At 38.6% G+C, this 25,704-nt stretch overlaps 1 protein-coding gene across 6 annotated transcripts in view; it reads left to right on the plus strand.

Annotated features, from left to right (window-relative positions):
• col11a1a (collagen, type XI, alpha 1a) overlaps positions 1–25,704 on the plus strand; it is an 82,567-nt gene that overhangs the window by 19,546 nt on the left and 37,317 nt on the right. For 2 of the 6 annotated variants that reach the window (XM_084340308.1, XM_084340309.1), the window contains exons 6-32: positions 1,438–1,530; positions 2,840–2,938; positions 4,726–5,004; positions 6,556–6,621; positions 6,909–6,950; positions 7,054–7,116; positions 8,964–9,038; positions 9,186–9,269; positions 10,171–10,227; positions 11,571–11,624; positions 11,746–11,799; positions 12,860–12,913; positions 13,040–13,093; positions 13,949–14,002; positions 14,434–14,478; positions 14,687–14,740; positions 14,836–14,880; positions 15,985–16,038; positions 17,007–17,051; positions 17,426–17,479; positions 19,450–19,494; positions 20,051–20,104; positions 20,252–20,296; positions 21,833–21,886; positions 22,021–22,128; positions 22,224–22,277; positions 24,682–24,735. In XM_084340308.1, coding sequence (XP_084196434.1) covers positions 1,438–1,530; positions 2,840–2,938; positions 4,726–5,004; positions 6,556–6,621; positions 6,909–6,950; positions 7,054–7,116; positions 8,964–9,038; positions 9,186–9,269; positions 10,171–10,227; positions 11,571–11,624; positions 11,746–11,799; positions 12,860–12,913; positions 13,040–13,093; positions 13,949–14,002; positions 14,434–14,478; positions 14,687–14,740; positions 14,836–14,880; positions 15,985–16,038; positions 17,007–17,051; positions 17,426–17,479; positions 19,450–19,494; positions 20,051–20,104; positions 20,252–20,296; positions 21,833–21,886; positions 22,021–22,128; positions 22,224–22,277; positions 24,682–24,735 — 1,839 coding nt within the window. The remainder of the gene's footprint in view (positions 1–1,437; positions 1,531–2,839; positions 2,939–4,725; positions 5,005–6,555; positions 6,622–6,908; positions 6,951–7,053; positions 7,117–8,963; positions 9,039–9,185; positions 9,270–10,170; positions 10,228–11,570; positions 11,625–11,745; positions 11,800–12,859; positions 12,914–13,039; positions 13,094–13,948; positions 14,003–14,433; positions 14,479–14,686; positions 14,741–14,835; positions 14,881–15,984; positions 16,039–17,006; positions 17,052–17,425; positions 17,480–19,449; positions 19,495–20,050; positions 20,105–20,251; positions 20,297–21,832; positions 21,887–22,020; positions 22,129–22,223; positions 22,278–24,681; positions 24,736–25,704) is intronic. The other 4 variants (XM_084340311.1, XM_084340310.1, XM_084340312.1 and 1 more) reach the window with 4 other exon arrangements.

Below are 25,704 nucleotides of genomic sequence, written 5' to 3' on the forward strand. Positions count from 1 at the left end.
CTGATCACAGTGCAAAAGCTGAGGAGTGAAATCAGCATTGATCAACATACAGTGTAAAATATTCAGGTAATAATGAAAGCAGCTAATTGGATGACAGTTTCTCTCTGATCTTTTTCTCTGACTCTCAGTTGTATTTTTAAAACCCAAGGATGCAATATATAAATGCCTATTAACCCCAGCTGTTTACTTCTAAATCTCTTTCCTGTGAGTGAGATTTGAAGACAAGACCAAGCAGCAGCCAAGGATACAGTGGAATATATGTATCTCTTTGTTAGTACATTGATGTATTATCCATTTTAACTACTCACAGACTTAAATCTGCATCAGACTTAAGTGCAACAAGTTAACCTTCTGTTATATTTGCCCATTAATCATTAAAATTATTACTAGGGGAAACAGTCATGGACACTGACCAGTTATTAAATTGAAATGTGGAAGCTGAACATAAGTCAGTGCCAGCTTAACCTCAGAGATTCATCTTTGTTTGATTAATGTGATAATTGGAAATACACATGGTGCCAAATACCATAACCCATAATTGTCAATATGTTAAACACGTTGTCATGATCAGACTTCTACCAAGTTGTAGCATGGAGTGATAAACTTTTATGACTAGAGGTCGGGGTTTTCCCTGCACTTCATATTGTATAGTTTCATTTTTGCTTCCTTGATAAGGAACTGCGAGAGAACTAAATTACTAAAGGAGGGTGCACTTCTTTAAATCATACCCCTCTAATCTAGCTGAGCTCAGAAGGCCTGAAGCGTGTAATTTACATGCTTGCAGTGAGAAAGTTCCATTACGATATCCCTGAAATACAGCTGGTATTTTTGTCTTTGAGGTTTCCCTGTTGCTTTCCTTTGTTTTATGAGCTTTTAAACAGCCCATCTGCTTACATGTTTGTCGGTTAAGACCCACACGGCTAGTTTTAGCACCTATTTGCTCATTTTATTCACATATTAAGACCTTTATCTAATGTGGTAAGACTGTGTATTCATAAGGTAAAGATGTTTTTTTTTATTATTGGACTATAATAGTAATGTTCATATGTCATAAATGAAACAGTTTAATACATTATAGCATTACATTGTGTGTCTTGTAATATTTCATAAAATGCTAAGATTTATAATGCACGTTTACATTATTCAACATCTAACCATTTTTCTGTTGCACCAATTATTACCACAATTCAAATATATTTTGGCATTAATAGTAATTTACATTTTTGTGCCTTTAACTTGTAGCATGCTCAGGATGATATGTACTACATGTATCATCTTCTTGCTGAAGCAGCAGCCTGCATCCTTGATGCTAATGCTAACACTAAAACCTCTCTTCGTCCCACTCTCTCTCTCTCTCTCTCTCTCTCTCTCTCTCTCTCTCGCCTCCCCATCTCTCTCTCTCTCTCTCTCTCTCTCTCTCTCTCTTGACCTCTCCAGTACACTACTGATGATTTAGATTACTCTCAGTTCTATGATTACTCTGAGGGAGCCACAGACATCATTCCAACCGATGAGTATTCTGAACCACAGGTAAATGAAAAAAGGAAAGGAAAAAAAAGATTCTCCTCTAATGTTTTATTATTTATTTTTATTGTCATTGACCAATCCCATCCCTCAGTCTGTCTTGTATGTTGTCTGTGTGTCTAAATGGTATGTTTATGTGCACACTAATACTCTAGTAACTGGGAGTACAGTAGTCAGCTTCATGATAATATTTTGATTAGAATGTCTCAGCCTTAAGTGTTGATTTGCCCTGCTAAATTGAAAGAGCCATAATCTAGGTGTCCTGACCTGGTTATGCCTGCTCTGATTATGACCTTACAGTCAGGCAGCAGAGGTAGAATTATGAGTGTGCATGTACACATACTGTAATAGTCCTCCTTGTGTCTGTATATGAAGCTGCTGCCTTCTCTGACTGGTAAAATGCCACTTGCTTTGGGTATTTTTTGCATTCCAGCATTTCTTTAAAACTATTGTATACATTACTTTTTATTATTATTATTATTATTATGATTATTATGATGATGATGATGATGATTATTATTACAATAGCTCTAAAGAGTTGCTGAAAGGCAAATCCTGTGTTCTGTTTTTGCATCTGTCCCAGAAATATCCTTATATGTGCCCCAAAAGTCTCCTGTATGTCACATGGAAGGCCCAGTCCTTCATTGTTGTACAGCACCCTTTCTGTCCAACTGTCACTTAATCAATAGCACAGTCAACTTGCTGATTGTAGCTAGGATAGTTGGTGTACCTGTTCAACGTGTTAAAAAATACCATATGCAACTACTCTAACTGCACTATTACTGGAAGGTGGAGCCCATGGGGTCTGACAGTTGGTTTAGAAAAGACTGTACAACAGTTACTGATTGTGCCTTTAAATCATTTCCACTTTTGAATGTTCCATGTTTGTCTTTGTCGCCGCCCCCTCTTCCAGAGAAAGAAACGTAGTGTCTCCATGAAAAAGAAGAAGACCAGAAAGTCCCTCAGTAAAACTAAGGCCAAGCCCTTAAACTTCTTGGCTTCCAAAAAATCACCAGCTAAAAAGTTTGCAGCTAAGAAGAAGCGACAGATGCCTGGCTACCAGGCCACAGCGCCAGCACGACCCCGAGGCAATTTTAGGGTAAACGGTCATGTAAAAAAAAAGACCAGATCCCATCAAGATCTTCCTGCCTGAAAAGGAAAATCTCTGATGGCAGACAGAGCTCCCTAACCTCTTCTGTGTAGAAGTAGCAGAGACTGTAGCCAGCTTGAAAGGACCCCTAGCAAATAACCTCTGGTTTGAGCCTTTGTGTTAACCCTCGCTTTATATTTCTTTCCTTTTTTCAACATGACTCAGCCAAACATTGTAGAAGGAGATTACAATACAGACATTGACTACGGAACTATAGATGTTACTCAAACTCAGTCTCCCTATGCCACGAGCGGACCCAATGAGGTAATTTTCATCTTCATTCTCACCTACTTTTAAAAAAGTGTTTTGGGAAATGTGAGCCAGGAAGATTTTACCCAAGGAAGTCTGGTATGAAATGACAAAGACACAACAATTCAAGTGAATCGATGTGTCGTTTGATTTACTAAGATTTTGGTGTGTGGCAGAACTGATGGACAGGGGAAGTTCTTCAACGCATTTGACATATTGTGACACTGCTAGTTAACCTTGTTGTTTAAAAATGTGAGGCACATGGAAGCAATTGTGACTTAAAAGTATGAGGCACTATAGTATGAGCCATGCTTACTTTAGTCTATGTTAATATTATGATTAGAAGAGAGTGTTGTTCTCGCTGTGACTTTTAGTAGAGTAACATGTGCTCCTTTACCAAGAGCCAGAAATATGTTTTCTGATATTAAAGACAGTGCTGTTTGCCTCAGTCACACTGGCTTGTCTGCTTTTATTACCCACACAAAGAGTGGAGAGTTGACAAGACTTGCAGCCTTATCCAAGATAAAAAAAACCCCCATTAATGATGACAGAGCCTCTCTCAGTCAATGCCACATAGAGCAAATAATACTGAAAATTATCTGTTTAACGATATGCCCTGTCCATCACATAATAAGCTTAGTTTTGATCACCAGTTCTGCTAAAAACCTCTTAAAGAACTATGATCAGAAAGGCTAAAATCTCCTCACAGCCAGCTATGAATGTGCTTTGTATATTGCAGTGTTTGACAAAGTGGATGTGATTCTACAGGGAATTTTAAATGTATAATTTGGCCAAATGGAGTACTGCCAATAATAACTGTGTAATTGCATCCATTATGTTGCTCTCCAAAGCTAAATCCACAGTGATCACAGTTTGGAATGAAAGAAATAAACATTTTGCCAAGTGATTGTGGTTGTAGTACTTGTGCCAATTACAGAGTGTACCAGTGCAAACTCACAGGAGGCCCAAGTCATATTCCGTCAAAACAGATTTATTGACCAACAAATTTAAATTTGAGCTGAATCCCACTCTCTCTCTATATATATGTATACTCTGTGTATTTGCACAATTACTACAATATGATGGTTGATGTAAGCTGCTGTTTGTGTCATTTCAGAAATCTATTTCAGCCTTTCTTTACTGTCTGTATCAGTATATCATATCTGGTTGTATGATGAGAAAGAAAAGAAGGCTGAGATAGCATCAACTCTGTCTTGACATGTATAGTTAACAAACTTTGGATCATCAGTTAATGATTTTATTCAGTCAATATGGTAACATTTTATTTATTTGTTTACATTATAACATATTTACTGAACTGAGGTGTGCTTAAGGGATCATCGCATTACTGTATTTCATGATTTAACAGAGCATGCAGTAAATGTAACAAAATACCAGTGTTATTCTAGACTTGTTAATGCAGATACTTAATCAGTAGTACAATATAAAAAACACGATTCAGTGCTAAACACTGTATATTTGAGCTTTTAGCCCCCTTTTTTTTAGACATGTCCTCAGTGATTAATAAATGGCTGTCCATATTCAAATTACAATCACACAACACTACCAGACCAGTAACTGTCAGATATTTTCTTCATTCCTCTAAGATAACTTAAGATTTCTGTACTTGGAATAAATAAGGTGTTACCATTGCTATGTTAAATGTTGTTTTGAGCATATAATGCTGAATTATGTTCTGCTTTAATAACATCTAAATGTAGAATATTTGCCTTAATTGCTTAACTAACATCTGTATTTACTCACCATTGCTTCCCCCTTCTCCACTTGCAAACACCTGAAAGGCTGTGGAGGAGGAAATTGTTGGTGCTTATGACACCGAGGCCATTCCCCTTGCTCCGGAGCCCACCATTGTCCCAGAAACAGTGGACAACTTGGACACTGGTGCATACGACTTTAAGGAATATGACCTAAAGGAGTATGACTTGGGCGGGGTTGACAACAGGTTGTATGATTACGGGGCATATGATGAGTATGGCACGGCACCTTCCAAACCCACGGCAAACTACAATGATGAGGTGGGCCCAGGGGTTGCTGCTGAAACCGACGTTTCTGAGAGCACCGTAAGTAGCACACCCTGACCTGGTGATTGATGGGTGTGAGCATGAACAGCACGCACGTGTCAGGGACTCTGTGTTTGTTATGGACTCGCTCTGTCTTCCACTGCACGCCTTCTTAGTTGGTTGCTTGGCAATGTGTCATTGACATGTTGAGTGTGGAGTCTTGCTGATGTCTCACTGGTGTGTGATTGGTATTTTAAGGATTGACAGCTATGATAGGAACAATGCTTGCATCTGTGTTTTCTTAGAAAAGGGTCTAACTGATTACTTCTATTGATTATAGATGCAAATGCGACTGTTTTGCATCAAATTTGCTTGAAAATTACATGGAAACAGGGCTACTCACACATTATTTTCTTCTTTCTTCCATTTTCATCTCCCTTCATACACAGCCTTCAATCAGGCTATTCCAGCCCACCCATACATACCCAACAAGACATGTCGTCCCCGCCCCACCACCCCTTTCATCTCTCAGCAGTCTGATCCCTGACTCTTCTCCTCTGCAGTTTTAACAAGCACACACCCACACGCACACCCACACGCACGCACACACGCATTCATGCACACTCTCACACACACACACACACACACACACACACACACACACACACACACACACACACACACACACACACACACACACACAATTCAGGATGTTATGGATTCCTTTTACTTCCCCTCGTACCCAAACGTTTGATCTCTGCCTTCACAGTCAACAGTCACAGCTTGTCACAGTATATAAATATTTAACATATATCCTTGTCTTTACTTTGTCTCTATGTTAGGCATTTTACATTTTTTTAGTGCTCTTTAAATTTACCGATTTTTAGAACAACATCAAACGCAACTTTGTGTCCATATGCCTTTGGGTATTGTTACAATGTGAGGGCAAGGACTTTATTGGTCTTAAATGCCTTTTTACTGTTGCTCTATGCATCCACCACCCATCTACTTCTCATCTCATCCCACCTTCTCTCTCTCAAAACACACAAATACCCAACATAGTTGAACTAATTCACTACCACTAATGAAATCACAGTTGTGTTTAGTTATTTATATAGATTTATCAATGCTGTGCAAAGTACAGAATGAAAACACTTAACTTCACTTGGAACATCGTCTCTTATTGTCTCTGTATATGTCTCCTTTTGTGTTGTTTTGTGAGGTTTGCTCACATGCATGACCTGTTGGTGTTAAACACTGTTTGCCACCACACCGCACAATGGCAATGCAATGATAGGATTGCTCCATTTCAAGCACTTAGAGGTCTATTCTTGCTGATTATGACTAACATTTTTGCCTGATTTGTTCCATAATGTAATCACACATTGTGTAAATCTTGATTCACTCTCTGCCTCTGATGTAGCTACAGTAGTTTCAACGGGGTATACGATTATTGTTTGACTGTATAAAGTTTGTTGAAGCACTAACACACATTCTTTTCACTGGCTGAAGCCTCTTCAGTCACCATTGCTCATCATTGCTGTCCATTCACCTGTGGACTGTAGCCGCTGTGTGAAGAATGTCACCTCTGTGCTTGCTTTGTAACTACAGGTTGCTGGTGCTGGAGGAGTCCTTGGCCAGAAGGGAGAAAAGGGCGAGCCAGCTGTTATTGAACCTGTAAGGCCCAAAAAGTCAATGTTGATGTGATAAAGTGATATGATTGTGTCACGTTAGGTTGAATTATTCTCACTTTTATCGCGAATTGCAAATGATTTGAAATCAAGTGAAATCAAGCTAACTCCTGAACTACAGCTTTCAGGTTTTACTTCTTTTAAGACCATTTCTAAAGGTCAAATGCCCAAAAGTTGCAAAAGAATTTGTTGACTCACCCTGAATGTGTCTATTGTACTGCTGTTGCACAGGACAGTGTTCGTGGTGTGAAACAATGTGTTTGCTTTTAAAAGGGCATGCTGATTGAAGGACCACCAGGACCCCCCGGCCCAGCTGTGAGTATATTGTTAAAAACCTGAGCATATTTAGGCACCATTGTTGTCAGAATTTAATGAGCTTGCCTGTTGGTGGTCTGCTAGCATGACTTTTGTCTTTTAGGGTCTTCCAGGTCCCTCAGGCCTACAAGGACCCCCGGGCACTTCTGGAGATCCTGGTGACAGGGTAAGTTGTCATTTATGTCCCCAAACCAGCCACAGCAGGTTGTTCAGTAAAATGTGCGTACTGTCAGTATGTGTGTTCATGTGATCAATGATGGTGCAGGGCTATCACAGACACTTAGATAGACACTCATTCGATAAAAGCATGTAAAACAAATATGAACGAAGAATGTGTCAGCTTAGTTATACATACAGTATAGTACTTGTGCATATACACAGTATGGCCACATAGGAACTTTTGCTAAGGTTACTTCATGAAAGAAGGGAACTATGCATGTTAGACTATAACTAAGAGACTAGTCTGTGAAGATCAAGTTATTTAAAAAAAATCAAGTCATAGGTCAACCCAGTGGTCAGCTTACCAAGTCAAAAAGTGCAGACACCAAAAATCAAAGAAAAGTGCAACTGGAAGTTCAATGACTTGACTACACCATGCAAAACCTTTCATGTTGAATGATATTTGTAGTCGTAGGTAAATGTTAGCAATCTTCTACTAAAAGGACCTTACCTTATTATCTGTCTATTGACATAATGCTTGTAGCTTTCTATTGAATGTGAGCATGCAGCACCACAACCAATGATCTAATAGGCAACTATGGATGATTTGAGTGTGTATATTTTTTTATTTTCACAAAAAAGATTGGTATTCAGGTAAAAGACCATCTGTACAGCAGGTGCCACATGCATTGCTGCTGTAAAGAATCATCTTAGAGAGCAACAATATTTATGCTTTTTATGATGGGGTGAAATTGAACTAACCATGACTTAAATTAATTAAAAACAAACTCTGGGAAATAGATGCCAGTTTGAACACAGCCAGGTTTTTACAACTTCCCTTAAGCAAAATAACTGTGTCTCAACATAGAACAAAATTGAGTCAGTGGAGTGAACCATAATTAGTTTTGTGTTGTGGCATGCTTGAGAGTCCATTATTTTCATTATTGACTAGTGTTACTGCTCATGCATAAAGACCTAAGTAGAGTAGAATATAGAGACCTAAAAGGTGTGACATATGAGTGAGCTCAAACAGGTCAATTATTATGGTCAAACTTTTAAAGGATTATAATATGAAGGATGATATTTGCCCTGGGTTTCCCTCAGTAAGAGGTATCCATATTTAACACTTTGCTCTTTATACCTTCTCGGTTCCCTAGACATGCAACACACTCACACACACGAACATGCACACCAGAATTCATGGAAAAGGATGTTGGTTTTGGACTGTAGACAGTAGCGTGGTGTACAGATGCACAGGCAGAGTCTATGTGTGCTTGAGGAGGAGGAGCACATGTTATTCAAACTAACAAACAGCACACCTCCTGCATTTACTGCTCCATCTGTGTGCATGTGAAAGTATGTGGTTGTGTTTGTGTTTCCTTCCATATTACTGCCACCGTAGTGGCACAACTTTAGAGTCAAATCCAAAAGAACTCAGGAGCAGCCGCATTTTTCAAAGCAATGTCACAACATGTGTTTGTACATTTTGTAATTTTGTGGTACATTCTGACAGTGTTCAAGAAGGATACCAGTTATCCACACCATCATAATTTGTTAAAATTAAACCCACATGCAAACGTTATACTTGAAAACCACAAGTAGTGCATATGTGCGACATCTGACAGAGCCAATAAAATAAGGTAGGCAGTTGAGAAGCTTTAGTTTAATCCAGCTATGTTATTAATTTAGCTATTTTTATATGATAACATATACATTAAATGTCATACAGAAAGAGGAAATCTAAATCCCCATCATCCCGTTGTCCTTTTTAATGTTCTATTTTTTAAAATGCTATGTTTGAGCTTCTAAAATTGATAATTTTATTATTGTGGTGATGTCTCTTCTGTGTTGCAGGGTCCTCCTGGTCGTGCTGGTCTTCCTGGTGCTGATGGTTTGGCAGGGCCTCCTGGTACTATGCTGATGCTGCCAGTAAGTGCTCAGAATAACCCAACCCGATACTACCTTCCAGCTACCTTTTATCATATAATTCCATTACAAAGCTAATTTATTTGGTATTAGATAGTGATGACAAACAGAAATAGGAACTAAATGCCTGTGTCTGTGTGTCTTCAACAGTTCCGTTTTGGTGGAGATGGTGAGAAGGGTCCAGTGGTGTCGGCCCAAGAAGCTCAAGCCCAGGCCATCCTCTCCCAGGCCAGAGTAGGTAGAAAAGGACATTAAAAAGGCCACTGAGAAGCCAGAAGGCTGTGGACAAACCCCCAACCCCCGCCCTGCTCCCTTCACACAGCTGTAGGAGGAGAGGAAGGGAAGGATGAAGGAGACAGTATTTTGGTGGGGAGGGGAGGGGGGACACTCTGCATTTCGTTGGCCTTGCAAGGCTAAAAGGAGACATGCCGAGCTGGCTGAAGAGCAACAACATAAAAAAGCTCCACTTTGAACAGATGGACAGACAGGAGAGACTGTTAAAAATACTTTAGGGGCCCCTGACCTGCGTGTGGGCTAAACCAACAGGTGTAGAAAAAGTCTTTGTGTACATGTGGGATTGGGCAGTTTGAAGAAAAGGGAAAATCTGCACTTGTTATTTAGGAGTCACGTTGGATTCTTGCATAATATCCCACATTAACTGCACAGTGAAGGACCTCAGAGAACAAATGAGCAAAATATGCACAAACATTTTGAATTAAGAATGCCATGCCAACTTTTCATTAAACTTTAAATATGATGAAAATGTTATTGGGAATATGTAATATGATTGGTCATTTACTTACACAAGCTCCAGCTGCTCTTAAAAAGTGATGGACACCTGCAAATCAAAACAATGACATTTAATGATGGTCATACAGAAACAAAAAAATCACAAACATACCATGGCATGGATAATAAATAGCATTTAACACAAACAAGGTGTTATGTATAAAATATAAGCATGACACAGGATGAAAGGAAAATAATTCAAGTGTGGAAATAAACAACATTTTACAAGTGCACATAATATATGCTATATTTACAGTATGTAGATACACAGACAGAGTAGATTTTTTTAAAAGTATTATACTGCGTGGTTTTTGACCTTGTTCTCGTGTGTGTGCCTTCCCTGCAGCTGGCCATGAGGGGACCCCCAGGGCCAATGGGTTTGACAGGAAGATCTGGGCCAGTGGTGAGTCTGCTTGTTTGTTTGTTTTGTTTTAACTGTTTTTAATGTTTCTAGGAATTTGGCTCTTTATTCTATTGGCAACAGAGCTTTTTCAACGCATGTTTATTAGTCAACCTATCTTACATACATATGATCCTTAAAGTTGTCATATGCAGCACATAGGATATCCATTGAGATCACTGTTATGATACTTAAAGTCACAAGCTTGATAGTATGAGCCTTTCGCTAACATTTCAAAAATAGCCTTTTTGGAGTTCAGCACTAAAATTCAGTAAGTTTGTACGGTTGTGTAAAGAAAATATCTTCTTTGTGTAGTTTGTAGTTTTTAGTATTTTTGGTAGAGACACAGCAGAATCCAGATTACTTGTTTGGACATGTTGTTGCATCAGTGCTTGGTGGCTCAGTTGCCACTCTGCCTGTCTATTTGGTGCTACCAGCTGCCAAGAAAATTTCATTCTGTTGTTGCCCCCCTCCCTCCTCCTCTCTCTTGGGCTTGTTGATACACGATCCACTATTTATCAGCAGGAAAAGGCCCTGCAAAAGACACAAAGAATTACCGTCTGTTAAATCTGCTCTTCTCTGGCTAAAGGCCAAGCATATTAATCTGAAATGAATATGGCAATAAGTAGATGCAAAGACGGGTGGGTATTTGGCTTTTATCTACTGCAAATGTACCTCTCCAAGATGTTTCACTCCTTGATTGATTGCATGTTTAAAACCCAGCGTTTCATTCATTCAAGCTATTTATGATTCTAAGATGTCTGTCTGCAATTGTTAATCACCAGCTTTGAATGCATCCTCATTGTCTGCAGACAGATTATAGTATATGCCCCAAATCTCTGCCTACACCAACAATTTAACATTGCATTTTTAGACTTTAGTATATGCCAAAAGACAACCAGTTCTGTTAATGTGCCTGCATGTCTTTAGTTTAGGCTATAGATGTTTTGAGCTATCAGGATAAATTCACAAAACTTTTCAAGCTGATGCTAATGACTGATAAGCTAAAAACAAACCTTTACAACATCAGTGTTTGAACTAGCTGCACATAATCAATAATTAAAGAAAAGACATCTTGGGAGAGTGATATAATTTATAATAATTAAGGGGATCATATTGTTTTCAGGTTATTTCATTTGAGTTCTCAGGTAGTTCATGTGTCTGTAGTAAAAGGAATATGTTGATTAATTATTCTGCAGGTGAACATGCAGAAGAGTGTCTATATTCAGCTAAACATCGCCATCTGCTGTCTACTTTATTTTTTACCCCTCTGTCCTGTAGTATACTGCATGTGTCCTGGTTTGAATGAAGCGTCTTTATGTTTGCTTTGTTTTCTCTTTCTTCAGGGTCTTCCTGGTAATTCTGGACTGAAAGGTGAAGGTGGAGACCCTGGTCCTCAGGTGAGTAAGAAGTTAGGATCTGAATAATAATGCTTGAAAATAACCCTCACCAGTAAATGAAGGCCACATCCCAAGTTATAAGTCCTATGCGTCACTAAGTGGTCCTCATGTGTCCATGCAGGGCCCCCGTGGCATCCAGGGGCCTCCAGGACAACCTGGCAAAGCTGGCAAGAGGGTGAGTGAACTCAACGACCTGCTCCTCTCACTGTGCTGTGTGTGTGTGTGCTCACATGTCTCTGTATTTGTTGTTGTGTGGTTGTTTGTACTTGTGGTCACTGCTCAAACGCTGAGAGGCTTACTTGCAGTCCAACAAACAATTGCTTGATATGTGCTTAAAGGCCTGCACTGCCTCCAATCCTCGGATCAATGGTTGGCCAGTTAATCTGTCTGAAAATGCCAAAATGGGAAAATGGTTTCTGGATCTGGGACGCAATTAGTGTCAAGGTGCAGTCACTGTGCAGGGCCAAACGTCTTGACCTAATTGGTTACTAATAAGCATAAACCAGTGATAGGCAAAGTAGTAATACAAATTTGATTCATGGGACTATTGTGAGCTAAACGTCTCATCTACTACTGTGTTGGACTAGAGGTAATAGTTTCAAAAAGGCATTGTACAAACATCAGTGCAACATGAAAATAAGAAATATATTTCAGATTTGTAATTTCTGTGTTTTGGTAATCTTTTCAATAGTTATCATGTGAGAACTTCTCCTCCATTGTTGTCGTCAGTTTAGAGTCCTCTTTAATTCCACCTCTTGATTTCTTAATTAATTTCTTTGTTTATTGCTGTTTAAAATTCTGTCAGCCAGTAATTTGTGTTATTCAGCATTATTGCTGCTCTACTTCTCTGTATTTGGTGCCCACACTGTTTATTACTTCAGGTTCCATACACAGTTGATTACTGATTAATATTTAAGGTATTTCATTCTTCTATAACTAACGAGACTTTGCACAAGCAAACAAAACACCTGGACCCTAAGAAGAGTAATTGTTATTCTGGTAACAGCTAATGGGGATCCAAATGAATAAACACACAAGCATACGGGCCGTGACAGTGTCATTAAAATGTCGGTATTTGAAAACAGAATCAAAATGAAGGGGACATCACAATTATAAACCTTTAGCAGTTTTTTAGACGTTGTTCTGTTTTTGCCCCAAAGTCATTTCAATTACTGGCTACTGCAAAATGTAGGTCTTTATCTGTATGTGTCATTCTTTCTGCTGTTGTCTCCTAGGGCCGTGCCGGAGCTGACGGGGCCCGTGGCATGCCTGGAGAACCAGGCGGCAAGGTACCGTATGGCATTACACAACCTTTCCTGGTCATGTGACTAATAACGAAGTGTATTGTTTTCATAAAGTATTTCTACAAGCATTTTACAGCCCATGGTGCTGATGACTGATGTGTGTCTATACAGGGTGACAGAGGCTTTGATGGACTCCCTGGACTGCCTGGTGAAAAGGGACACAGAGTGAGTTGTCACAAGTTCATTCTGTCAAAATCATGTGTCAAAATGTCATTTTTGATGTCAGAAACAGCTTTTTAGTCCTTCCCTGTTGTAGATACTTTTGAAGTTGAATCACTGGGAGAATTGACCATTAAGCATAATAATGAACTGGATTTTGAAGGAGTCCTAATGAACAACAGAGTATTGTTTTGCCTGAGAAACAACTCCTGTAGATGCTTTTAGGCTTATGGGCAAAATGCTGTTTCTTCTTGTGGTAAGTCAAAAAACTGGCATTGAAACCAAATCCCTTACTTATAAGGGATTTGTCTTCTTAGATTACTATGATTTACCGAAGGGCTTTGTATCTCTACAAAAAGTTTTGTATGTAAGGAAAACCAAATCATTGTTTCAAATACGCCTCTCACCCCAATGTAGTGAACCACTGTGTAGTAGGGACATATATTTTTAGTGGAAAGAGGCAGATGCACTCGCAAATAATTTCATAAAAACAACTAAGCGATTTATAAGAAAGAAGAAACAAAAAAGTTTTAAAGTAAACAACGAATTCCCCATGAGTACAACTATATGATTGGAATTTGTTAGGCATTAAACACAGCAAAATATGAGGTTTCCAAATAAAATCAGCATCAAAATGATGCAAAATGTGTCCAGTATACAAATATTTTTCAGAAAATAATAGCAAATTATTAATTGCAAATAATTGCACATGAAACAAGCCCAGAGCTGACTGGTTAAGAATGCTTGCAATCAAGATTAATTAATTAAGGCCTATTCATTTCAAAAAATGATGAATTAACTCACATCTATCTCTCTTTCTCTACTCTCCACTCTTGTATTTTCTTTCTCTCTTTATCTTAGGGGGAGCTAGGGCCAATGGGACCCCCAGGTGCCCCCGGAGAGGATGGACAGAGAGTAAGTACTTCCTCTTTTAACTGACTTTAAAGAAAATTGCGTTCAACTCAGGTGAGCCACATTCAGTTACATCAGCTGTGGTCCACGCGCTGAGCCCTCAGGCAGCTGCAGCTGGGTGGGGACTATGAACAGGGAAGGAGGAGGGTTTGCGTTTAGCCTTTCCGCCCCCTGAAACTAACTATCCACCCCCCCACACACCTCCACCCCCAGGCAGTTGCTACATTCAACAATGTTTGCTGATAGCTGAGATTAATCCCGGGCTCTAACAGGCTTTGGAGAGTTTGAGATTATAGATGGTGACAGCTGATATGTTTCAATATATCATGCCAGTATTTACCTAATGTTTTATTTGTTGAAATCTGAGAGTATTAAACATAGAAGCCTTCCAGTGGGGATCAATTCGATTAACGTTTGTCTTTTTCTTCCCTTAGGGCGAGGATGGAGAGATCGGGCCCAGAGGATTAGCTGGCGAGAGTGTAAGGCTTTTCTGCTGTTGGTGCCATCCCCAAACATATGGATTTCCAACATGATGCAGCAATATCCTCATTAATCTAGCTTTTCAAGTAGTCGCTGATGTCTGATCTCTGCTTTAGTATCCAGCAGTACACTACAAGTGTCCTACTGATAACTATTCATCAGTGCATTGAGTATAGAATAAAAGTCATTGCTTCTCCTTCCTCATAGGGTCCAAGAGGTTTGCTGGGACCTCGTGGTCCTCCAGGACCCCCTGGATCTCCTGTACGTACCATCACCTTTATCGTCCTTGCCTCTAATCATTTCCTGTAATTGAAAAATAGGTGTACATTAGTTACATTACACTTGTCTCTTTGCAGGGTGTTGCTGGTGTTGACGGGCCTCCAGGTCCCAAAGGAAACATGGTATGAACACAACTTTCTCTCAGTAAACTGACTTAAAAGTTGCTCTGTCCGTTCCTAAGACGGCAGAGTTTCAGGGAGCTACCTGCACTGTACATGACGGTTTTCTATACTAAACGTATAGAAAACAGTAAATAATTGGGCTCTTAAAAACCCTTTAAGATGTAGCTGGGAGGTCAAAGGTCATTCCAATGCCTCAGAGCACATGAGAAGAAGATTAGTCTCTTTTAAGGCAGCACAGGAGCAAGTGATAAATTGTGGCGGTGCCTTTTTATGAACGTTATATAATAGGTACTGTATAATAACAGGCTAGATGTGAAATTTACATTAGCTACTGAATAACATGTAGATATAGGGTCAAAAATGCACCTTCAAGCTCTTAAATACATTTAACGAGACAGCAGTAGCCCGTAAGGGTGAGCGCTACTTTTTGATTGATTTTTGAGTCAAAGAAATCCATAATTTAAGAGGCAGTTCCACAGAGTTCTGCACTGGCAGTCAAAGAAGTCAGTCTAAACAACTATATGACATGTTGTGTCAGTTAGGGTTTTTCTATACGATGGAATACAGAAGGTCCACAGTCCAAGTCAGCTAAGAAGCAGCATTCATATTAGACTAGATGGAGCAGGGTAGATACAGAAAAAAACATTTCTTTAAAAAGTCACTAACTATTTAATCAAATAACTTTTGGAATGAGCTTATCCCCAGTTAGTTTGATGATGGTTAATAGAGTACAAGTATACACTGCTGGATGTTATCCTCATGTTTGGTTTTGACTGGTACGGTAAATACTACTATATCTGCCCTACAACTCACCCTTTTTACATTATGTATAAAGGGCCATATACTGTACAATGTTAAACATAAATGTTGCCATTTAATATTTTATTTCTAATTAAGTTAGTTACTGTATCTAAGTCCGTATGTGACTTATCTTCTACAAATTGAAAGCGAGAGTTTACTGGGCACTGGAAGGCTGGATGGAACATGCCTGTTTTGTGACAATGACATTGATGTGCGCAATTCAAGTATCAGTATTTGGGACAGAGGATTGCCTCTGAGACTAGTGTTTAGTGCCTAGTTTTGATAGCCTCCATTGTTTTTCAGGGCCCACAAGGAGAACCAGGCCCACCAGGGCAGCAGGGAATCCCCGGGACACAGGTGAATGAATCAATCATACACTCATGACATCCATTACAGGAGCAAAGACAAAGTGCGGAGTAGATGCTGCATGCACCATGGCCACAGAGTCACTTGTTTTAGTTGCTGTCTGCATCTGCCATTACAAACTCCAGACACTGAGAAAAGTAGATTTACTTTGAATTCACTGTTGACAGCTTGTGAGCTCATGAATTAAATGCACAGTTAAGCAGCTTTATTCTGACAGCATGTTGAGAGGTTGTTTGTCTTTCCAGGTGTAAAAGGCAATGTTGTACTACATAATCAGAAGTCGAACTGTCAAAGAAGATGATCATCTTCATTTGGATTTTTTGATTTTGCTCCTCCTCTCTTCAACCCACCCTTCCTCTATTACTTCCTTCTCTACCTGGAGAGATAAAATGTACACACACATTTGTCTCAAATATTTTTTAGGGGTTATCTTTGGAAGGGGAGTGTTACGGGGTTGATCCATTTGAAAGCATCTTAGTCTTGTTGGTGGAATTCCTGCAAAGCTTCCACACCTGTTGGAGCAAGCCTCAAATTAGCCTGCAACACATGCACACACACACACACACACACACACACACACACACACACACACATAGAAACACACTTGCACACATCAGGTAGCCACCTAGAAACAAATATATGGGAACACATGCAGAAATACTTAAGTGTGTGCAGTACCACAAGCATACTGGATGCTAATATGGCTACTGACCCCCCTCTTTACACACACACACACACACACACACACACGCACACATGAACACACACACACAGAAAGACACGACATTCCTTCTCTAGCTCAACTATTTACAGTTCCAACAAACTCTTCAGTTTATCCAGCTCGTGTGTATGTGTGTGTGTGTGTGTGTGTATGTGTGTGCATGTTTGTGTGTTTTAGCATGCTTGTTGTTGCTAAAGCAACAGACTCTCATTTCTACCTATGTGTCTATGTGTTATAGGGTCTTCCTGGTCCTCAAGGCCCCATTGGACCACCTGGAGAAAAAGTATGTGACCTATACTACAGTATACTTTATTTATAAATCTCAAAATCACTAACATTTGATTCCTGTGTTTTAAACCGAACGCAGCTGACCATTCTGTCTTTTGAAATTTAATTTCCTGCCTTTTAGCTGAAACTGAACATGTGTAGTTAAACAAATTTAATAGGTGATGTTTAATTGGGAACAGACTGCTCCCTTAATTCCAACTTCAAATTACTTAGTAAAAGTCCCAAAATGTTATATGTGCAGCTTTTTAGACGGGGATACAGCAGATAGAGCAGAAACTCTGCTCTGCACCCTATGTATTACAGAATTCTGAGACATGTTTGTAACCTCTAATCTTTGACCTTGTTTGTCTTTTTCTTTTCCTTATACAGGGACCTCAGGGCAGGTCGGGGTTGCCTGGATTACCTGGAGCTGATGGGCCTCCTGTGCGTGCTCTTATCACCTATATACCTACATACAGTACATCAGAATCACAGACACGCACGGACAGAAACATAACGTTTTTACTCCTAGAACATACACTCAAACCTCAGACACTTTAGTTTCTGAAAATCCCCCTGAAACACTTCTTTCCTTTAAAAGACATATCTGTTCGACAGTCTTACAACTATACAGAATATATTATAAAACCAGTTTTGAGTGAATCAGTAATGTGGTCAATCAAGTAACTGTGTTCAATCCACAACTCCAACACAGACCTGACCTGTTTATGACCCTTTTATACCAGATCTGATGACTTGAGATATCCTCATCAAACTATTACACAGTGGGTTGCAGGTAACATAGTACATGACATTGTTCACTCTACAGCCAGTTCTGTGGTTTTAGTCCATTTTCAGAAAGCAAGTTGCTGAACAACCCAATGACAGGTGTGGGGCTATGTGTAAAAAATGTTATCACTGGCCATCATAAACGGATAAATCATATTTATATACGAAATGTTATTGATTTATAATGTGTATTCCATTCAAATGATTTGATATGACTAAAAATCTCTGTAACTTTACATATGTTGCCTTTACTTATATAAGTAAATAATATAATAATAATGCTTTTTTTTAGTAAATATTTGTTTTTTCTTAAGGTTGGGCAAATAATTTTTTGCATTAAAATGCATATAAATACTGAAGAAAATAAATCTGTGCAGATATCAGCATAGCATAATTAAACCTGTCATATTGACAATAAAAAATGAAGTTCGTATCTGTAACTTTGTGACTTTGAAATGACACTAGTACATTTGGAAAAAAAAAATAGATTCCACTTCAAGTAAGTTATATTGAAAATAAAAAAGGTAGAAACTAGAAGAAAATAGAAAAAAAATAATTAAAAAATAATAAAAAATATTTGAAGCTCTTATAGTTAAGTGGATCACACAAATGACTGACGCAAAATGTCAGTGTACTGTGGATACGCTGTGTATAAATGGTTTTTTTTGCCTTTGTGTGGTGTACTGCTAAATCTCTCATGGCATTCTTCATCAGCAGAAATATAATAATGTGCCCTTGAGTCTTGTTATTCTCGACCTGCAATTACTTATGTCATCCCTCTGTCTCTGCCCTCGCTAGGAGAGGCGTGTAAGTTCAAGAAGCAGGCAGCCCTTAATTGCCCTCAGGCCCCAGAGCCTGGTGATTTACAGCATTCTACCTTAGCCTCACATCTAAAAATGGGAAGTGCCAGGTGTTCGCAGCTTAAGGTTTCCATATTTGTATGTGAGGGTGTGTATTAGAGCCGTTTGTATGCGCATGTCTACCTGCCCCATCACTGACACCACCAATGGCCACCACGCTTGTGGCTATTAAATTGCCTCAACCTGCTACTGAGAAAGTAAATTTTTTCTTTACTGACATATACAACATCACTTACTTTTAGTTTTACTCCTGTGTTGCCCTTATACTCCAATCATACACATATGCAAAGACCACGCATCATCTCTTTCACTGATTAACACACAGAAGTGAATCGGTGCAGCAGATAAAAACACCATGTAGCACACACTGATATGTCTTTCACACAAAAGGCAAGGGAAAATCCTGTGTTGTTGTTGTGATGCTGGGCCTTTTTAATATGGAATCAACATGAGTCAGCTTTGCTTTTAAAAGGCAATTATTCGGTGTGAGTTCTAAACAATGAAGCGCATTAGTTTGTTAGCTCCTTATGACAAGCTTTTCCTCTAGCATCTCGGCCTCCCCTTTGCTCTCATTTTCAGATTTATTTCTTTTCCATGCCATCTATAGCAGCAATCTTAGACAACACAAAGGCTTTTCCCCCTCTTAGATAATTGTGGTGACACCAGTTCTCATTACTGATGCTTCAACATCATACATTGTTGCGTCAAATAGCTGAAAAACATTCATTTGCTTCTTATTCAGTATTTTTGATTTTCATTTTGCAGGGTCATCCTGGTAAGGAGGGTCCACCTGGAGAGAAAGGAGCACAGGTACGTGTGTTTAGAAAACTATGTGCAGGTGTGTGTGTGCTGCTGTGACTAAAATGCATCAGTGTGGCAGAAGTACCAAAGTCAGTGTTTTTAAAAATGTTAACATAGAATGTGCAGCAACTAATTTTAATGTACTCCAAAGACAAGTCTTACGCATTTAAGCAAAAAAGGACAACAAGGTAACTTTACATTTCAGTCTTGATAAATCACATTACTTTTATTTATATCACTCACATACAGTAACATAACACATTCAATCCCACTATTCAGAAGCATTGCAATGTTTCTTTTAGTTGTACTTAACCAACTATGGGCTACATTTAACTAACTAGCTCAAACAACACAAATGACAACAGTATGGTTAGTTGCCAAATGAAATATAATGTATTTGTAGTCAATACATGTGAATTAAGTGTTAAAAAGAAACACGTGTTTTTATGTAATCAGATTGTAATTTAAACAAACCTTTTATAGTAACAGAAAACAATAATTTAGAGCCAGTAATATTATATTTTTGTTTGTATTTGGACACTCACACTATGTTTTATTTCTCCAGGGTCCCTCTGGTCCACAGGGTCCTATTGGTTATCCTGGCCCTCGTGGTGTCAAGGTAATTTGGTTCATGTGGAAATTTGATTCATCAGCCTTATTTATTCCTTTGCTAGTTATAAAACCCATCCTTTAATCTATTGTGCATAATTGTATTGTTTTCTCTTATGTTTGTAATGCTCATTAATCTCTCTTTCCTGTCCAACAGGGTGCCGACGGCGTTCGTGGTCTCAAGGGAGGGAAGGGAGAGAAGGTATAAACTTCTTAACATGCTGAATTGTTTCCACATCATTTCTCAATTTACCACCCAGATTATAGCCACTGAGATTAGACTGAGATTTATGCAGTTTTGTCAACAAAGATTAATACAAGTAAATATTCTGACCTATGAAAATACTGGAAACAATTTATTTGTACAAATAAGATAGATTTGCCAAGTTGAATCAACAGACTGAATCCGGTGGGTTTATTTCAGACAAAGTTTGGCTGCTGCTCTCCAAATTGACAGTGGTTGTCAAAACTTCACTTGGTGATAAAGGCGAAGCCAGCAAAACAAAGTTTTGGAACAGCCTGTAAATATATTCATGTCACAGATACTGTGTTTACCTGCCTTCCCAAATTCGTTTTAACTCTTTTGAACTGGAGTGGACAGCCGCTGCAGCCTCAAAGTACCATGCAGAGGTCAGTCGATAGCCATCTTCAGTGGAGACAGACACTTTGCTGGAGTGACCCTCAATCAGGTGTTGAATGTAAAGCTGTCATGCTCGAGGCTTTTGGTTTCAAAGAACACTGCAATCCATCTCAAGTGCTTTTGAAGTGTTCAACTGTGTGCGTCACCATCTGGAATTTAAACTAGGCTTCTTTTTAATATGTGTGACATTTATTTAAGATCGATACAGTTATGCCGCTGTATAAAATCTATTATCTGACTGAGGGACGTTGTTCTCTACAATGACAGGTATTCATATCAGTTTTTGTATTGAATTATTTATGGCAAGAGATTCAAAAGCCAAACCTTGAGGAGAATGGGTTTGTTATGAATAAAGGATGTGCTTTACCTCAGGTGTGTGTGTGTGTGTGTGTGTGTAGGTGTGTGTGTGGTCTTCGTGATGCGAGTTTCTGGCAACAGACATGCTCGGTGATGCATAATGCATCAGATAGGGTTTAAAACATGGACAGGTGACAGACTAGAAAGAGAAAGTGTCAGAGGAAAGTGACAGAGGTTTGGCTGAAGTGAAAAGTGTCCTTAAGCATCCATTTGATTATGTAAATTTGAGGATAACATTTTTTGTTCATTTACAAAATTCACAAAATTGTTTTTTGGTTTTGTTGTATAAATTCTTCATTCAGTGGATCTTTAAAATTGTTTGAAAAATGTGTATATCTGAGAATTAGATATATTTATATGATTGTATTTAGTTTATTGCATCGATATTTAAAAAAAACCCAAATTCCTAAAATCAGTTGGTGCAGGTACTAGAGCTAGAGTAAATGTAGCACAGCTCATCTACCAGCATTGAAATACAGTTCCTTGCATATGTTGTTCCACTGTCTGGCCAGCAGATAGCAGCATCAATCCTGTGATCCACATAGTGAACATAAGCAGGCTGAATATTAACCAGATGTTCAATGAATACAAAATAGCAGGAGACTTAATAAGTTGCCCAGTGAAATGGAAAAAAAAGTCAATTTCAATGTCTCCTAGGAGGAAAAAAAGACATGCTTTAAACAACATCATGAAATTACTGAACATTGGCAAATGCAACAACTTCTTTGTGTTTTAATTTAGGGCGAGGATGGTTTCCCAGGTTTCAAGGGAGACATGGGAATCAAAGGAGACCGGGTGAGGAGCATTTCTGGAATTTAATTATCTGTCGTGCAAATAACTTCCTGCATGTCCAGTCTGATCCTTGTTCTTTACATGGAGGCAGTGACTGACAATCATTTTGATATTCTCTGTGTGTGTTTGTGTCACAGGGTGAGCTTGGCTTGCTTGGGTCCCGTGGAGAGGATGGTCCTGAGGGTCCTAAAGGCCGAGCTGGCCCCAACGGAGAGTCAGGTCCAGCTGGTCCTGCTGGAGAAAAGGTAATGGGCAAACCCAATACAAGGATCATATCTCACCATGTTTTCATTTCAGTTTCATTTCAGCTTTTTTTGCTCGTGCTGTTATTGTCTCTCAGGGTAAACTGGGCGTTCCAGGATTGCCAGGTTATCCAGGAAGACAAGGACCTAAGGTAAGCTGATGTCGCTCTCACCACAATAAAGGATGTTGTCTTTTGTCATTTCTGACTGAATCTGCATCAGTCTGCTCTGTTATCAGAACTGTCAAGGCTTCATGGTTATCAAAATGACAAACAAAAGCATCCACACTGTACACCGTAATGGTTTCATGTAAATGGATGATGCACAATAAGATTATTATAAAACTGTAGTACATAGTAACGTCGTAAAAACAGCTGGTAAAATAAACTATTTAATGCATACAGCATGATGGTTAAAACAGTTACAGTAAGTGTTTTCTGCATCCCTGGGGAGGAGCAGGGCTTTAGTGCTGATCATTGTGCATGTTTTACATGATAACAAACTAATGGCTTTTTTAAATGGCGTATTTATTAATATATTCATATTTATTACATTTATTAATACATCATGTAATATTCTATAGATCACTTATAATCTATAACCTAGAACAACTTCTTAGGTTGCCAGGTGGTAATAAAACCTCTGGCTTGTGTTTATCCTCTGCCAGTGTGACATTTGTTTATCTTTTCAGCTAATTAATGAAACAAAAAGACTCCAATTGACTGTTAGACCACTTACCTTTGCTGCGGATCAAATTACATTAATTAACAACATATCAACACTTTTCAACTGCAGACTTAATGGCTCATTAGAAGTGAGAAACCAACAAGCATTCCAAATGTTTTTTACTTCATTATTACCAAATGGAAGGTTAAAACCAACAGCCAAAAAGATACTTCACAACCTGGCAACCCCAGTAATTAGTTAGTAACTAGTTAGTAGTAGTTAGTTACTAAGTAATTAGTTATAACTTACCCTTCAGGGTATCTTATCAGAAAATGTTATAGAATTTTTAAACATCAATTATTGTCAATACATTTTTGCCCAAATACTTTGGCACAATTTTTGTTAAGTAATAAGATTCCATATCCAGCAGTTTGCTCTAGTGTTCTTAAAATTAACACATATCCCATAAACACTATCTGCCCTTTAACACCTCACACACCCCATAAGCTGTAGCAGTGATTGTGCTGGAGCAACAGCTCCCCCTTCTGTTTGTTGCTGTAAAACAATGCAACATTTCCTGCCAAATGTGAAGTGGGTGGCACATACTGTAAAATGTGTCTTAGAGTTTAGTAGAGAACAGATTGAGAAGTTATGGTCTCATTTTCTCTCATTTAGAAATCAGTGGAGTCATACCAAATGTGTTACAGTTTTTTCTGAAGTGATTTATTAATGTAAAGAGATGGGACAACAATCTTTCGCTCGATGAAATAGTTAAGCAGAGTTTACCAAAACTTAGAACAAACTATATAATTCAGATCCTTTAAATAGCTGATGACATATACTGTTGTATAATGTTTATTATTATAGGTGCAGTATCATAAATATTCACCCGTAACTTGCCTCAGTCACCATCCACTCTACATGTGGATTCAAAGCGTACCCCATATGTCTGATGATCCTGTGGAACCAGTTTCTGTGAACATTTCGTCTAAGTGAACATGAGTGGATGTTAAGAGGTGCTGCCCACTCAGATTGTGATGAAGCAATGCCAAAGGCATGTTGAAGCACTGCCCATGGGGCTGACATTCACTGAATACTGTCTTGTTATGGCAGGGGTTTGTACTTCACCAGAACACTGCAAAGAGAAGTGTTCAGGCCCCTTGTGTATTTTATTGCTGATGGCATGTCTCTAATGTCAGAAGTTGTTAGGTTGAGCAAAACAAAGTATTTCATTTAGAATTCACAAACTTTTAAGCTTTTTAAATTAGGCTTTGTGAAAATGACTCAATATAAAAAACAAGATGAACTAAAGAAGTAAATCAAAGTTTGACAGCACAAGATTTATTTACAGAGAGAATGACTTATTAGAAATAAGGTATTAGACATAACTGAGCAATAGTGAGATATCATTGATTATTTTTCTTATTGAATCTCCCAATGCAAACTGTGGTGAGGTGCTGCTGAACGGGTAAGCTGCTTTTTAATCCCCAGTTCACAGAGTTTGACTGCAGAAACAAATCACGTCACCTTGTCTTGTGTTTACAGAGGTCTTGTGCTAAGCTTGTTTGTTCTTCCCGTTATGTTTCTGTCTCTGTGTGTGTTCCCCACATACTCATAAGTTTAGATAATTTCCTGAGAAGCTTTCTGAGTTCTGCCAGCTTGATAAACATTTTTAGAGATACCAGAGTGGGGAAAGTTTCTGAATTGGATATATTCTTCTTCTTTTGAAGGCAGACGATGCTATTTTGGTGTAAAACTTTCACTACATTACTACTAAATTGTGCAGATAAATACAGGATGTGCCTTCATTATCATGCATGCCCTGACCCACTCTGCCTCACTCATGTTTCTCTCATTCCCCTCCATGATATCGCCCTCTCACATTAACAGGGCTCAAGCGGTTTCCCTGGATTCCCTGGAGCCAACGGCGAGAAAGGAGCCAGAGTAAGAACACACACTCTCATTGGATACACACACTGTGCCTGTTTGTGTATGAAAATCACCACACCATCATATCCCAGCACAAAAGAAAATTGATTGCTATTATAAAGGCTTCTGTATGGTGACTTGGCACAAAAAATAAGCAGCAAAATCAATGTTGGGGAGAGAACAAAAGATGTGGAAACAATTGTGCTTTCATTGAGCCCCTCTCCCCATTACTTGGCTTGAAAAAAGTAAGTTTCACTCACACAGTCTTGATGCAGAAAAGAGTTCAAGGTGCAGGTTTTACTAATAACACCTATGAAATAGTCCTGGCCGCTCTCCATTCACCTCAAATAAAAATGTTGATTCATAGAGTAATGTTAAAAAAAAACTATCAATTTCACATGATAAATATAAAATTAAATATATAAAGTAGTGGAAAGAAAATTGCTTTTTGCTTGTTGAGTACATCAGAATCATTAAATGGACACTTTGAAGTACATTATCTCACTTACAATGACCATGGCTACCTGCCAAAATGAAACACTCTGTGCTTTTTTTCATGAAATCAAATTTTGTCACAGTGTTGACTCAAAGCCAGAGAGCCATTTCCAGCTAGTATAGTAATATTTTTGCAGCATTTGTTGGCAGGCTGCTGCTTTAGTCAGCCAACCAGTAGAAATATAACACGTAGCAAAAAAATGCTTTTTGAGATTTTATTAGTAGACTAAGGTAAGTGAGATGCGTCTGAGTGCACTTCAATGTACTGAAAGATTAGTAAAATGTTATTTAGCACAAGTACAGTTTGATTTATCTTTTGAAATGAAGAAATGACAGGGTGCTAATTTAGAACAGGAAGCCAATTGTTCTGTGGCTGTTTGACACTAGAAGTGATTTCAGCCCTTTTCTGAAGGACAGATGGTAAAGTGCTGTCAGAAGTGAATTAATGTTGAATAATGAAACATAGGAAGTCTGTGTGAGTGCCTAAAA

This window comes from Pagrus pagrus, assembly GCF_965226575.1.
Source record: "Pagrus pagrus genome assembly, chromosome: 20".
NCBI lineage: Eukaryota > Metazoa > Chordata > Actinopteri > Spariformes > Sparidae > Pagrus > Pagrus pagrus.